This window comes from Pleurodeles waltl, chromosome 1_1, assembly GCF_031143425.1.
Source record: "Pleurodeles waltl isolate 20211129_DDA chromosome 1_1, aPleWal1.hap1.20221129, whole genome shotgun sequence".
NCBI lineage: Eukaryota > Metazoa > Chordata > Amphibia > Caudata > Salamandridae > Pleurodeles > Pleurodeles waltl.
Window position 1 is genome coordinate 997249702 of NC_090436.1, and position 16590 is coordinate 997266291.

The 16590-nt window shown below is 42.5% G+C and overlaps 1 protein-coding gene across 1 annotated transcript in view; it reads left to right on the forward strand.

The window, feature by feature from the left end:
- Positions 1 to 16590, forward strand: part of CDKL2 (cyclin dependent kinase like 2) — a 305603-nt gene that overhangs the window by 280709 nt on the left and 8304 nt on the right. The window contains exons 11-12 of the mRNA XM_069230289.1: positions 12304 to 12421; positions 14034 to 14140. Of these exons, the coding sequence (XP_069086390.1) occupies positions 12304 to 12421; positions 14034 to 14140 (225 nt within the window). The remainder of the gene's footprint in view (positions 1 to 12303; positions 12422 to 14033; positions 14141 to 16590) is intronic.

Consider the following 16590-nt stretch of genomic DNA (forward strand, 5'->3'; position numbering starts at 1 on the left):
CTGGAGTCAAGCAGAAGGACACACAACAAACTTTAGAGCAGAAAAATGCCCCCTTTCCCAGAAGTAGCCTTTTTCAGCTATTAATGACAAAACTACCCTTACCAGAGGAAGGGGTATATCATGGTGAATACAATGATAGAAAACATTATGAGGCTGCTCAACTTCAATCTACTATTGCAGTTGGGAGTGATTTCAATCATTCCTCCATGTTAGTCAATGGCAAGAGCAACCCTCAGAGGTAGTGAAAACTCACATGGGTACTCTTCACTACTTTTAGAAACAGTCTTGGTGCTAGTGCACACACTGGCCTGCGATGCAGGCTGGATACATGGTAAAACACTATTGTGAAAGCATGCACACACTGGCCTGCAATGACATGCTGGACACATGTTAAAACACCACTGTGCAAGGGAGCACACAATGGCCTGCAATGGCAAGCTCACTGCATGTTAAAACACCATTTTGCAAGTGCGCTCACACTGGCCTGCAATGGCAGGTTCAGCACATGTTTGAGGACACCATTGTGCAAGCATGCACATAGTGGCATGCAAAGGCAGGCTCAGCACACACTGGTTAGCGCCACTTCCTAACATATGTAGGAAGGATGTGTGCACTTTTACACTATACTTACGGTAGGAAAGTGCCCAGGGTCCCAAGGCCTTTAAAAGAGAATCAGCAAAATCTTTGAATCGTTCCGTCTCTGCCATATTTTATAGGTTATCACTTTCAATGTGGTTGAACGCCTCTTTATTGATTGGCCATTTAAGAATGTTTTGCCAGGGATTCTTGTTACGTACAATGGTAGGAAAACACAAGACTAAAATAAAAATAAAGCATCTGTATTTTATATAAAAAAAAGTTTGCTACAAACCTTCAAGACACTAAGAAACACTTTTCATAAAAGGAAAGTGAAAATAAGCGAAGGTGTCAGCACCATAAACACCAATAAAATGTCCTATGTAGAAAATGGAACTTAGAATAGTTAATGCATGCAAAGTGCAGTTGGCAACCAGGGGCTCTGAATGTCCTCATATATACCAACTCCCACGTTGTGGCCCGGAGTTTAAATTTAATAAATCACTGCATTTTGGGAGTACTAGTTTGTGCCTACTTCATTTGACCTAATTAAACTAATATGCTTAATAACAATACTTGCAAACTCAAAGCCAGGACTAAGTGCATGTTATTTAACGAAAATAAATCAGTACTTGCCTTTGACTAGAATAAATCATATATATATATATATATATATGCATATATATATATATATATATATATATATATATATATGTATCCTAGTCCTAGCAGTCCAAGCAGAAGGCAAGTACTGATTTATAGTTCCATATTTATCATTAAGCAGCCAAAGAGGGTAAGAATGGAAAGGACACTGTATTGCGACCAACTGGTGATTATTCCAAATAGGGCAAGGAGTGGATGACCCCTGAAGTCCTCCCATCATCCAGTAAAAGTGACTAGCGACTACACCAAGGAGGAGGGGGGGCGCTCAAAGATTGAACGGGCGCATGTGCTCCCTTCCCTTCTTCTCTTCGAATGTGATTCTATCAAATTTTGTATATTCACGTTATTTACATATATTATTTAATGTCAGTGCCTCAGGGCTTTCTATAATAGCATTTGAAACGTAGTTAAGCAAATATGCAAACATGTACTCAACAAATGGGTTAAATGTGAAGGTTAAACTTTCCAGAACCAATTGCCCTTTAGCCCAGCTGTCCTTTCATCTCTCTGTAAATTTGTGCGATCTCTATATGTCTCAGTTTTACTTCCTGTCTGACTTTATACGTATTCTGTTGGATGGCAGGTAGGTCTTTATGTGTGTTGTTCATGTGTTTGAGACTCTATGACTTGGTCTGGGTTCTTGTGTGTGTGCCTGGTGTCTGTGAGAACTTTAGGAGTGAGATGAACTTAGTGTAATGAAGATTGGGGTAAGTAATTAAGCCACTACCACCTGGTCCATATTCCTTGTACAGTCCTCACAACACGTGACTTGATACCTTACCTTAAATAATACACATGCTCTTCCCAGACGTTCCAGTCACATGAGTATTCATGGCATACTGGAATAAAGGACAGCATCATGGTGTCAGGCTGGCTTTGGTTCTCGAACAATAGAGAAAACCCCTTCAAATGACAGCAGATAATGTTAAATAAATGTTTGAAGAGCTGCCTACTTTGAAGAGCGAGAAACATCCCAAAGGAGCACTCCCTTTTGCTCACCATTTGATGCAGATATACCAACAAAGTTCACTGTTCATCAAGGAGGTCAACCTCCGTGCCTCTCAAGAATCGACTAAAAAAACTTTATGGTAGGATTCTGCCAGGTAGGCTGACTGGCATTCGGCCTTCCTGACATCGAAAAGTACTACATGGCCCAATTAAGAGTACCTTTCGAATGGTCCTTCAGGGAAATGGAGAAACAATTGGGCTGGGTGGAATGGAAAATATTAGGTAAGCCTCCATGGGAACGCATAGTTTCTGCATGTCGCACAGTTCATGAGTAATTATTTCCATTGGCATAAACAACCAAAGTCCTCACACTCTTTGCATAATATCTGGCACTCGTGGTTTCTTCCAGTTGGCTGCTAGTTCCTGTTCTGCTGCTAATAGCATGTATGGGGCAGCTGTCTATGTTTGTAGAATTAAACCATCCCAATGTGGAGGCCACAGATCCCAAATCATCATTAATAGGTCATAGGGGAGAGGTAATCCAACCACCTTACTTGATGTGGCTGAGGACCTCTTTCTAATATGCTTCTGTTTTGGGCATGACTGACAAATATGCAACATTGTCCACTTCATGTCGCACCCTCTCCAACATCACAATTTGGAAACATTCTCTTAAGTGTGGTTAGTGTCCTATACCAGTTGAACATGATTTCCAGACATGTTGAAACCCTTCTGGCCCATCTTCAAATAGATGTGCCATCCTTGTCTTGTCTGAGGACTCTGGGGGTTTGAGAATGAATTCAAATTCTGGGCCCTTGCGGTGATGGGAGCCCCCAAACTGTGGGTTGCGGTGATATGTGATGGAGATATGTGATTTGTTGTCTTTTTAGTCAGTTGGGGAGATGTGATTTCTTGGGAGTTGAGGGAAGATGGGGGAGAGAACCTTTGGCTAATTGAAACACTGCTGTGTCTAATTGGAGAACAGTGAATTGATCGGTATGGTTCTGCCATGTATGGGTTATGTTTTGGTATCTATTTCTGAAAACCTCAAACAAATAACAGTAGAAAAACCAATATGAAAAATATGTTATAAGCACATCCAGAAACACTTCATGAGAAAGAGAATGTGGTCAACTACTAGGCTAAAAATGTCCTATCATGGGCTATCCACACCTCAAGGGCTCCTTTCATTTTTTAAAATCAACTACAAGGAGCCTTTGATGGTGTGGACAAGGGCTTACTTTGGAATAAATTAACCAGATGGGATATTTCTTAGGAGCTCTTCTGGCGGATGCAGTGTCTGTGCTCTGGAATGTTGGGTTCCAGAGGTGCACCTCATACTTTTCAGTGCACCAGTTTTTTCTTTATGTTACATTCTGAACTCAAAATGTAAGTGAGAACTTTTGAATTTATCATTATTTGTTATAACTCTAAACAATTCGGAAGTTTTACAAGTGTGGGGCTGATGAGGTTGCACAGGATCCTAATGAGGGCTTACGTGAAGGTAGGCCCAAGAAGGAGGATTGAGGACAAAGTAATGAAAATATTATAAATACATGTTAGAAGTACACGTAGGTCAAAATGAAGGTGGGGAAGTAAAGTTATGGGCAAGTAGAGACTGTAGAAGTAAAGACATACAACCCTGAAAATCATGCTTCTTCCTCAGGATACCAAATCAAAACTTAGGTACAGGTTCCTTTTGGTGGTGCACAGCCAACCTGTCCTTATTATCTATTGGTCCCAGGTGACAGAAAGAACCCCCTTCATAACTGAACATTAAGGCAAGTATCCAAGCATGGCTGTGGCATTGAAATTCCATCTTCAACTAAACTGAGGGCTTGTGAAATCAGGTACATATGTCTGATGAAAGACAGTGCACACTGGCAGAATATTGACACACACATTTGCCCGTGCACCACCACATGGGAAGAACAGAATAAATGTAATGCACTGAGGTGGCAAAGACCTTGGATTGTTTAGTGTCACTGAGAACTGTACTGTTGCAGAGAACCTTTATTATCATATGTCCAACACAGACACTGATTTCAGGTAATACCCCACATATCAAGGCCTTCTGGACTCCCCCTAACAACAGCCAAGCCCTTTGGCAAGTCCAATGTTATTCTAAAAACAAACTCAACTTTAATATATAAATCATTTCCGGAAATAATGCCACATTAGAATAAATATGAAATCACTACTTGGGTGCAGAATATCTGGACGGGGCTAATTTGTGAATGGATTCCATAGAGACCAAAAACCTAATATGTAGATTGTAAGATGCCTTTATACGTCACGAATGAGGGTTGCATGTCAACATTTCAAATGGAGAATAATAACATGGTTTTCCTTGTTCCTAGGGGTTGACACTCAGATCAGTGTCTTTCCTACAGGGGTGGAGTGTGGCAGCAGAGGTGCTGGGAGGGAAAGGGAAGACTACTTTTGGCAGAGATAGCTTTGCATGACCAAAGAGAAAGCTTGGCAAGGAGAGGGGATGAGTCATGGCTGCTATTGCAGTTAAAGGTGAATGCGATTTTACCAGCTATAACTTCGGGTGTTCTGGTGTGTAAAATAGGGTCCAGAGTTCCTACACCTAGAAAAACTTGGTGGGGGTACATGAGCTGTTTATGATCAGGTGGAGCGGTATACCACTTTGGGATATCGCTCTGCCTGACTCATAACCAAGCCCTATATCAGCAATGTAAATATATATAGGTAAGTAAAGATGTACTATTCATCACTCCTCATTTACATACCTTGAAGATTTGTAAGTACTGTATTGTCAAGGCACATAGATGTGGAGGTAAGAATAGTAAATTTACAGCTACCTAGACAATATATCGGTAGCCATAATCCAGCACTTACTATTGTTGCACATCAATATTTTGAACAACCTATTGTAGTGGAACACTTGAAGGAGTAGCTTTAAACTTTTTTTTTTATTTAACTAGCAAGAAAGGTGGACTGACTCCTGGCAGGGATTCTCCTTCACATGGTTAGAACTGTGAAAAGCAATATGGACCACTATGGATGATGGACAATGTTAGAACCATTTACCCATTCCATGAATAGGCAAATCAGAATACCATTAACTATAGTATAACCATTGCTGGGGAATCTAGCAAACCCATACACTAGTTGAAAGAAGAGGAGTTAACAGGTTCCATCAATCCAGAAAAACCTGATTAGAATTCACCTAGAAACGCATGAGTAGAGCCCAAATAAAAGACACTGACCTGGATGAGATGTCCAGGAGCTGCTGGCTGGAAAAAGGAGGCTGAAATATTTACAGAAGGTGCACTATGTCACTGCAAATGAACCTACCCCAACCTAATATCATAAAATGTGGACTCCTGGGCCAGCCCAAGATGTTGTCACACTGATGAGAAAAACATGAGACAACACGAATTCTAAGCAGAATGTCGGATCAGCGACCCCAAGATTGGTAGGAGGACATGAGGCTTCACAGTGGCATTCTGTTCATGCTAGTTCAATAAAAGTGTCAATATATTCAATCATCTATATTCCAAGGTAGTGGAAAGGTCAATCTCTGCTTGTCACATTTAACACGCACATGGAGAAGCAAGGCATCAAGTAGCAGTTTAATCAGAAACATGATTTTGGTTTAATAAGGGAGAAAGGGGAAGCATCCAAAATTAGTTAAAAAAAATTCAGATATAGTAAATATAACGTGGGACTGACAAGAACATTTATTAAAAGAAAAATGTATTTTCCTCTAACTCCCTGCAACACTGGACTTCCAAGCTGTTCTACATTTTCTATTATCTTCCTACTCTCACACCACACACTTAACTAGTAACTTTTTAACCCAAAGTTCTGACCTGTCTACTTGGTTCAAAGGGTACAACAGATGGATACTAATTCATAGGACGTTTTGGCAGTTATCCAGAAGCTTACTGGGATAAGTTCTCTAAGGTAAACATCAGGCAAGTGACACTGTGCAATGCTAGATAAGCAAGCAACCAATTAAACAAATGTGCTTTATCTGGGCAAACAGATAACTTGTAGGTAAAAAGGAAGAAGCAAACATATTATTCTGAAGATGTCAACCCACTGAGGGTAATGGTGATGCGGGTCCCTACACCAAGATTCAGCAGTCAGTACAATTTTACCTGGCTCATAGGGCCTGGGTGCAGAGTGTCCTGGTTGTCCTTGATGCTGAATGCTGGTGTTGCGGGTGCTGGTTTTGCTGCTTGGACGGTGCTGGTGAGGAAAGGGTTGCAAAATCTCAACAATGGGGCCACTGGGGCAATGGGTTGAGGATGTTGCAGGGTTCCCTCGAGGTGCAGTGCCAAACAAAGGTAATCAGAAAGCTTTGGCAGGAGCAAATTCAACTTTCAGTTATTTTGACATCTCAGAGTCCAGGGGAAGATGGTAGCCAACTGAAACTTGCTGAAGATCAGGACTACGTTTCCCAGATTGCACTGGACCATTTATTTTTTGTGATCCCTCTGCAGACCTGATGGCCAGTGATTCTTTGGTGCCTGTAGTGTGAGTTGCCCGCGGGCTGCAGGGGGCTAGTACCTCTATTCCAAGGGAGTTCTAGGGCGGACTTTCAATTGCAGAGTGGTTCCTCTTTCCTTAGGAGCCGGTCCCCAGTCCAGGACAAGTTGTGGTTGTGCAGTTGCAGGATGGTTGCCACAGGTGCAGGTTATCATGCCTTTGCTGTGTGCAGGTCCTCAAGTCCCAGTCACAGGTCTCTTCTTTGTCCTGTGTTGCAAGTTCATCAGATCTAAGGTTCTGGTGCCAGGGAATCCCCTTAAATCCTAGATTTTGTGGTATCAGCTGTGTGGGTGTTAGTGACCAGTGGGCTAATAGCCCCAGCAGGTCATCCGCCCCTGAGGTGACCACATACGGTGAAGTGTGGCACCTTTTCTACCCAGAAGCCTCTATTCTGCTACTTTTAAAAATGGCAGAACACATCTGCGGTTGTAAAGACCGGGTAGCCCACTTTAGGGATGTGGCTATTCTTCTAGGGGTGTATGCCTTTTAACTACTTAATTTTCCTGCCTGCCTGGGTACAAAGGTGCCTGGAGCAGGGAAGTGGCTTTGCCCTCCTCGTGGAGGTTGTCTAGTTGCATATCAGAGGTGACGGGCCTTTGAAACTCACTGCTTTGATGTGCCACTCCACTAGCCATCCTGCCAGGGAGGGAGCTGACACCTCCCACCCAGGCAGGCTTTTGCATCTGACTCCCAGGAGGGTTCACACCTCCTGGCAGGGGGTCAGATTCCTGTCTTGGCGGCAGCAGCTCATAGGCTGTCAGCCAGGGCACATGAAGACTGGAGCAACCAGATGGGCAACCCTTAAAGGAGCCGCCTGGGTGCATGCCACATTAAATCCGACTTAGGGAACAAGTCAGGTTTGATAAGGCAAGCTGTTTGGTACCAAACATGACATCTTTCAGGGGGACTATATTGAAGCAGTCAATGCCAGGATGCCCATGTGCTAGCCCATGTTATCCTATGGCCCCCTGAACACTTAGAGTAGCCCTCACTGGAAAAAGGCTACCTTAGGGACATATAAGCTTGTATGTATATGTCCACACCTTCATCCTGCCTCCTGGGCTCATGAGGCTACCTTAGGGGTGACTGACAAACATTAAAAATATTGTGACCTGGCCACTCTTGGTGAGGGCAAAGTCAAATTCTGCGGTTTACACTGCTCCTGCAGCCTGCGAGGGCAGGACTGCTAGCTTCTTTTTACTTGGGTCCTTCAGAGTGGCATACTCAGTGCTGCAGGCCCTGGGGACCCCTTTAACTCCCATGCTCTGGGTACCACTGGTACCATTTACTAGAGGCTTATAAGGAGGTTAAAGTCTTTGCCAAGGAGGTTAAAGTCTTTGCCAATTGGGGATAGCAACTCACATGCATCATATTTAGAGAGAAAGCACTGGCACTGGGGCCTGGTTAGCAGGCTTCAGTGCACTTTCAGTGTCATAACCATTAGTATGGGGGCAGAAAGTGTGTTGGGTGACCATACAAAAAGGACACTTTCTTACACTACCCCTGGTTTGTGACGAGTTGTTTATTATTATGAGCTTCTTTAATTTACAGTTTCTTTGCCAATTCCTTTATCAAGAGGCAATAGCAAACTTCACAGAGAACTTGGAGGTATACTATAACAGATAACACTAATGTAGTAGAACAGCAAGAAGTAAACAAGATTAGGTTAGTTCACATTGGGAGACTCACCTTTGAATTAATTGGGGGTCAACACAACATGACAGTTAACACTAATATAGTGACATTTTAGGGATTGAAGAAGATTATAACACTTCATGGAGGCTGAGGCTCCCGAATGCCTGTTTGCCCTTGGACCTGTGTCTGCTATGTAGCCCTTTGTGCATTAATACAAAGACATCCTTTCTAAACACGTCAGTCTTCTTACCAAAATCTAAGCACTTAAGGCCCAGTGCACAAAGGCTATTTTGCATTTGCAAACTGTGCAATGCGCAAAACAACAGGTTTTGCAACAGCACTATTTCTTTTTTTCTATTTTCTAAATCCATTTTGTGAGTCATTAAAGCCTTTCTGGTTGGCAAAATGTCCATAACAAAACAGCAACTAGGAAGAGGTGTGAAAGGGGCATTCCCTCCTAATTGCAAGTGTTAGCCCTGGCATCCTTGGCGTGGTCTCCCCTGACTTTTTGCCTCTGTTTCTCAGGTTGTTAATGTGTGCTGGACTCTGTTTTTGTTACTCGGCACTTTACCACTGCTATCCAGTGCTAAAGTGCAAGTGCTCCTAAAATGTATGTGTAATTGGATTCCATGATTGGCATATTTGATTTACTGGTAAGTCCCTAGTACAGTGCACTAGAAATGCCCAGGGCCTTTAAATCAAATGCTACCAGTGGGCCTGCAGCACTGGTTGTGCCACCCACATTAGTAGCCCGGTAAACATGGCTCAGACGTGCCACTGCAGTGTCTGTGTGTGCAGTTTTAAACTGCCAAATTCGACTTGGCAAGTGTACCCACTTGCCAGGCCTAAACCTTTCCTTTTCCTATATGTAAGACACCCTTAAGGTAGGCCCTAGGTAGCCCCAGGGCCAGGGTGCAATGTATGTTTAAGGTAGGACATGTACAAATGTGTTTTATATGCCCTGACAGTGAAATACTGCCAAATTAGTTTTTCACTGTTGCAAGGCCTATCTCCCTCATAGGTTAACTTGGGGGCTACCTTTAAATATTAGTAAAGTGTAGATTCCCTTTGGGAACAGATGGACATGTGGAGTTTGGGGTCTCTGAGCTCACAATTTAAAAATACATCTTTTAGTGAAGTTGTTTTTTTAGATTGTGTGTTTGAAAATGCCACTTTTAGAAAGTAGGCATTTTCTTGCTTTAACCATTCTGTGACTCTGCTGGTTTGTGTATTTCCTGTCTGGGTCTGTTTGACAGTTGGGCTGATGGACACCTCTCTTCTAGACAGTGACACAAAAGGAGCTGGGGTGTAGCCTGCATTTCCTGATGAGCCATCTTGGCTGGAGAGTAAGGGAGGAGTGGTCACTCACATCTGAAAGGGCTGTGCCTGCCCTCACACAATGCAGTCTCCGACCCCCTGGTGTGTGTCTGGGGCTGAGCCTGGGCAAGGCAGGATTTCACAACCACAAGAGATTTTTTTCCTTTGAAGTAGGCCTACTTTAAAGACAGAAAGGACTATAAGTATTGGGCCCAGAGCTACAGATTTTTAGACTACTTCAAGGATCCAGGAGGAACCTCTGCCTGGAGAAGAGCTGACGAGGTGAGGAGAAGTGCTGCCCTGCCTTTGACTGTGCTTTGTGGAGCTATCTGCAGTTGCTGCTTCTGCCTGTGCAAGGGGACAGAGACTGGACCTTGTTACATTCCTGCTTGAGAAGTGGCTCCAAGGGCTTGGAGTAGAGCTTGCCTCTTGTTTTGAAGCCTCAGGGACAGCAAAGGCTTCACCAACCAGACCTGAGTCTACTTGCTGTGGACTCTAGCTTGTCAGAGGGTACCATTCCAGTTCCTGGACCCCTCAAAGTGAATTCCTGGTGAAAAACCAGTCTACCGACGCCGGATGCCGCCGTGCAACTTCACAAAGGACACCGCTGCCCGGAATCGTGGCATTGCTTGCCCCGAGGCCGTGGGCCTCGCTGAAGTGTGAATCCAACGACCCTGTGAGCTGACGCCGTTACCCCAGAGCCATGACGCCACCTGCCCTGAGGCCTTGGACTTCGTGGTAGCCTGACGACCCTGTAGGCCTCGCGTCGCTGCAACTGCTGATCCTGCCCGACTTTGCTGACATCGGAATGTCGTAAGTCCAACATTGGTGATGTTCTGATGCTTCGCGGCACCTGCGGCCTCGTGACGTCATTGCTACCCTCCGCTGGACTCGCATGTGCTGGAATCAAGGGACCGACTTCACATCCAATGCCGCTCACCTCCACCCCCTGTAGCGAGGACCGCGTCGGGTCGATGCCGCACACCGCACTCTTCCTACCCCGTGGCACTGGAACCGACCTGCATTGCATCGAGTGAAGCCGCTCTCTCCGACTCTGTGCACCGGCTTGTTTTCTACTTGTTCTAAAGGTACTGTACCTGGAGTCGACCGACTACGTTAACGACTTTGTTACGACGCCGTGGTTTACCAAATTGCAGTGTTTTCACCTCAAATAAATGTTTTTTTGCTTTTAAGTGCAAAAATTTATATTTTTAACTGTATATTGTGGATTTTTATTGTATTTTGGTCTTGTTTATTTAGATAAAACATTGACTATTTTTCTAAACCTGTGTTGTGTCATTTTGTTGTGGTTCACTGTATTACTGTGTGTGTTGGTACAAATACTTTACACCTAGACTCTGAAGTTAAGCCTTCCTGCTCGTGCCAAGCTACCAAGGGGATGAGCGGAGGTTAACTGAGTGTGATTCTCCTTTACCCTGACTAGAGTGAGGATCCTTGCTTGGACAGGGGGTAACCTGACTGCCAACCAAAGACCCCATTTCTAACAGCAAGTCACACTTGTATGATTCAGTGTAAAGCAGATACTAACTGATTTGCAAAGTGTAATGTGCCCCTTGGACACCTTCTCCTTTGTGAATCCTGTTGGGTGACCTCAGGGTGAGCAGACACTATCAAGGATCACTGGGAGCACTGGCTGCTCAAAAACATTTTCTCATTTGGGAATACAGACACTAGGATGCTGGTCTTCTGTTCATTGCAGGCCACCATTTCTGTGTTTGCAGCCAATCAGGGAAGGTTGCTAATAGCGACCTACCTAATTATTTTTAATTAGGAAGGGCATTTTGCAACCCCCTGCAACTAAATGTTTTAATGCAATTTATTAGTACATAGGTGAAATTGCAAAATTATAGACAGGTTCCAAAAAGACAGTGCACAGTTTAGAGCGAAAGCTTTAAGTAATCTTATTGACTGCCAATTGCTGTTTGCATGATTTCATTTGTAGCATTCAATATAGGGGAATGGTCACAGCATTGTAGAATTGCTTGTTCCCTCAATGTTATGAAATTTGATTATTCAATTGGGACTGAGAAGGTGACCATTTATTTTTTTCCTTTTTTGGTGTAATGAACTTTGTAAACACCTTAATGAATTCCATTTGTGGCTCATCATTGCAGATCCATTATTCGTAATACACCATTGCATTTCGTTTTTTGCTCGCAGTGAGATTACAGATGGTGGCCGACTATGTGCAGTTTTAACAGTCTAAAATTGTTAGTTCTACTTAACCTGATAGGCCAACCCTAAATATATGCTCATATATGGGTTTCAAACCTTGCAGGAAAATAGAGCCTCAAGCTGCACCTCACTGATAAGACCCAGCAAGGATAAAACATGTCTGCGGTGGCTTGTGGTCTAGATCAACGGGTGCTGGTGTAGCAGTTTGGGCTGAACTGTGCTTTGTGGCAGGGCCATTATCGTTTAGCAAATGGTTGGCCTCTCTCACTAGCCTACAATGTGTTAAAAAAAAAGCCAGAACACTTCCCTACATAATAATCCTTCCTGCATTTTTTGTTTTTCTCAGTTGTTTATTGAGCACCTTTACTATATCTGTGATGCATGCAAACTGGTATAACAACTGATGCTCATTGATACCAATTTTATTAAATTCCTTGTTATTAGGTTGCCAATGAGAAAAACCTTCTCCAGACCAGCAAGAAGAAGTGGGACTTTCCAAGGACAGATGTTCGCTTGCCTGAGCTAGGCCACAGCCACCTTCCAGAACTGAAAGGGGCAGAGGGTATGTTTCTCCCTTCTATGGTGCTAGTGCACCCAGTCCTTAGTAAGTAAACTTATAAGGGGACGCGTTTAGGTCGATGAACCTTTTGAATCACATGGAGTATCCTAGCCATGTAGTGACCACCGTAATGGTAGCTGACATCAATAATCTAAATACATTCTATGCCAAACAACTTTAAACCATAATACTCAAGAATAACCACTACTCAGAAAAAGGGTTAACAAGTTGTATTCCCTATTGCTTACAATTCTAATCAGCTGTTAATTCAATCTTTATTCAAATCAATTGTTTATTAATTCATCAGTAAAAAGACATTAGTTCTATATGCAGCCAAGCAACACCATAAGCTATGAATATCAGCATTAATAATGTGATTCAGCAATTAAGTTCGTCAGTCATTTGTCACCGTCAACGTCACCCCTACCTAACCAAGATTAGCTTTAGCATGTGGGTCTTCATGCAAAAACAATTTAGAGAAATCAGCTATTTAGAAACATTTTACCTAGGTGAGAATCTCTATAAAAGAGAGCAGTTGGTACCTAGAAGAAAAGGCACAACATTGTCAGTCACATTTTCATAGCTACCTATTCAAGATAGATCAGTAACAAGTCAGTCTTCATCTTCAGGTCATCAAATAGTCAGCTACAGATCAGGCTCACAGAGTATGAGCCCAATATCAGCACCTCGGACAGTGTCTCCTGACGTCATCAATTTTCTTCCAGCAGTTCTGATTCATCACCCCTTGTCAAGACTTTTTATTAGGGCCTCCCAGTCCATCCCACTAATTGCTAATTGGTCAATCGGTCGGAAGATATGACTCTAATCTATAGTTTTTATTTACGAAATTGTATTCTTATATTTCACAAAACGCTGATTGGTTCTTCTTGCGATGAGGACATCATCCAGCTCTTCAGGTATCAAAATTGTTGCACACGGCTCTCTAGTCAGTGCTTCCATTGTTCAAGTACTGGGAAAGTACATTTAGCCTACACTACACAGAATTGTATCAAATTGTCTTCATCAGCTCCTGTTTGTCGGTACATTGCAGAATGTTCTAGCTAAGCAACGTGAACTCTGAGCGGTTCAAGGTCTCTGTCTCCAGTTACCAGTCCTTTGCAAGACGTTTGAATTCTCCATGCTCAGAGCGAGCAAGGCCCAGAGGGAACTAGGCCTCTGGTTCAGCTAACTTAAGACTATTGAATTAATACAAAACATAGGTTATACATCTCATTATGACATATTAGCACAGTTTTCTAATACGCTTTCAAAATTTTGCATATTTTATGTTAATTTAGTACACATGGTGATCATACCCCGAGGGCACATTTTCAAACACACACATTATTTTGTGTTATTAATTTCTCTATGCATTTTTCTCATTCAGTAAACACACATATCGGTCATTAATAATTTCTTAATTAACATATCTGTTCCATCAATGGTTACTCCTTCTTTGTCAATATGTTTGCTACTTTTCATTTTCGGTAAGGAATTGGTATAAAATCCTCAGTGCGGCAGCACAGTCTGATGGAACATGTCCCCAAAGTTCCTAAAATTATTTTATTGATGTAAATAGAACTATCATACCCAATACAATTATTTTTTCCTGCAGTTCGAAATTTGAAATTGCTAAAGATGGAGAACAGGATAGCATCAGAATCCCGTATCCCATCCCTTGCTACGCTTGACCTTCACAACCCCAGCATGGCACTACAGCAGGTAAGAGCCTCAAGCTGGTCCTTCACAGCATAAATCAGACAAAGATGTCCCTTCATGCATGCTTATTACCCCTGTGATATAAACCAGCAATGAGTTAAATATATCAACAATCTAGCTAATATAGAACTCCTCTGGGAATCCTGTACTGAATATTAAGCATGTTGCACTGTGTTGTCCTTATGAGTTCCAGGTTCAGGTCCAGGGGCTTTATACTATTGTGCTATACAAGACATAGGCTAGGGACACCTATCCAATTTCTATCTTGCCTGCCATATGAATTTGTTTTATGCACAAATTTGGGGTTCTGAGCAAGTTCTCAGTTCACTCGCAAGGCAAGTCATTTTACCTTGTGACTGGGCCATCAGTGATCCTCCATGAAAATTAGCCAGAACAAACAAAGCTCTATTGTAGATTATGCAAATTCCCATCAAGGCACAGCATTTTTCAGATCCAGGGTGCAATCAGATGTTTTCAAGTATTTGCATATCTTGACTTTGTTACAGAAAAGAAAAGAGGTCCTTTATTCCAGCCAAGAGACCTTTGTTTTCCCTGAGCAAAATATTATTGTGCTAGTTCTGATATCTCTCAATAGAGTGTCTAAGAATGCGTCATTTGTCCATCTTCCCTGTTCTATCCCTGTTCTAGAGATAAGTTCCTTTAGGAACCTAAACTAGGCCTTTCCGACCCTAAGACGAAGGAGGAACTCGTACATCCCACCATATTGTGTGGAAAAGTTTGTGCAGGCACTAAGGTTCAACTCTTCTCCCCCTAAATAACTCCAGAAGGTAGTGTCTAAGAGTGCAGACCTGTATTCAGCTATTTATCTGCTATATGTATTAAGTCAGACTGATTAAGCGCTTGGAGGAAATTGAAAATCATTTAGTTTCTGAAGAAAACTGGAAAGAAAGTGTACAATCCAACAGCTGAATTCCCTCCATTATGCAGCCATTATTACAGAGAAAATTCAACTGGTTGGTTGTATTTTGCATTTAGAGTTTCCTCCAAACTCTAAATAAGGGCTTAGGTGGTCATTTAGATCCTGGCAGGCATCCGTTGGCCTGCCCGATCAGTGGAGACCATGCCCTGTGCTTCACTCCTGAGGACCAACCTCATAATTGGGGATCCCCTACATGCAGATGGTTAACCTATACATTTTTTAGTGGATCTGATGCGTGAAGGCTCCACAGATTGCACTGAGTTTTGCTAAGGGGCGTTTTTTTTGTTGCACCTGCTCTGCAAGGTTTATTTGCTTTCAAGATATAAACTCCCATAGCTGGAGTTTGTTTCTTGACAACAAAACAACAATGGTCCCCGTGTGTATGGATTTTTCCACCTAAACATGCGGCCCATTGTCCATGAATCCTAACTGGGTCCTCTATGTCTTGCACATAGAGCAGCTTGACCGCCAATTTGATCTCATAGATGTGTTGTTAGGTAAAAGCTTTACACCAATGGAACCAGGACAGGCTCTTGTGGTGCAAACTCAGCACTTTCTCTGGTTCTAAAAAGAGTGGAGGAGCTGCTAGTTTTGCCATGTGGAGCACTGCTGATTTACAGCACAGTTCTATAAACTATAAATACCCCTGTAAGTCTTACATTATTTAGTTCACAAACATCAGGTCAGTTGAAACTGAAGTCATCCACGTAACTTGTCCTATTGCAATACTGCAAGATTTAAGGAAGCGTCTAGAAGGACATCAAATTATATTATTTTTTAAAGTTAAAAGATGTATATTTACCTTCAGACTGCAAACAGGTAAAGGAAGGTCAGTTTTTAGAACTGGCTGTCACGTCGGTGAGATAATTTCTTTGTAGAACTTGCTGTTTGTCTAAGTCCGCCCCCTTTATAAGAACAGATGGAGTATTTACTGATGATCTTCACTACATCGAGTCATATTACTTACAGTTTGAAAATTAGTTCAATCTGCTAGATAGAAAACCCCACTTGTCATTTATCCTAAATCTTTATCTTTATCCTAAATCTTTTTATTTGTAAAACTTTCCATACACTTTCCAACACATATACTACCTATATAAGTGCTGTGAATAGAACTATCTCACATGACAGCACCTGGGAGATACCTCTAAATTACTGTAGCCGACTGAAGATCTCTCCACAAGAGACTTGGAGGGAAGAAATAGTGGCACTGTGACAAGGAAAAATGTAACTGCACAATTTATCCCGTTCATCTAAATATTCATGTTTTTCAAACTTTTTTTAATGTAGGCAGCAGTGTAAAACAGTAATCCTTTGAGGCTGTGTACTGCTGCAGCTTGCTGGTATCCTACAGGCTAGAAAGATGTCAACTGCCCTTCCGCAACAGTTCCTCTTCCCTCAGATTTGCATTTGTCCCTCTCTCCACATTAGGCGCAGCCTCTCCAGAAACACAGTGCTTAATTACATAAGTGTCAGTGCCCTCGTCAGGAGACCGCATCAGCTTTCACCACCC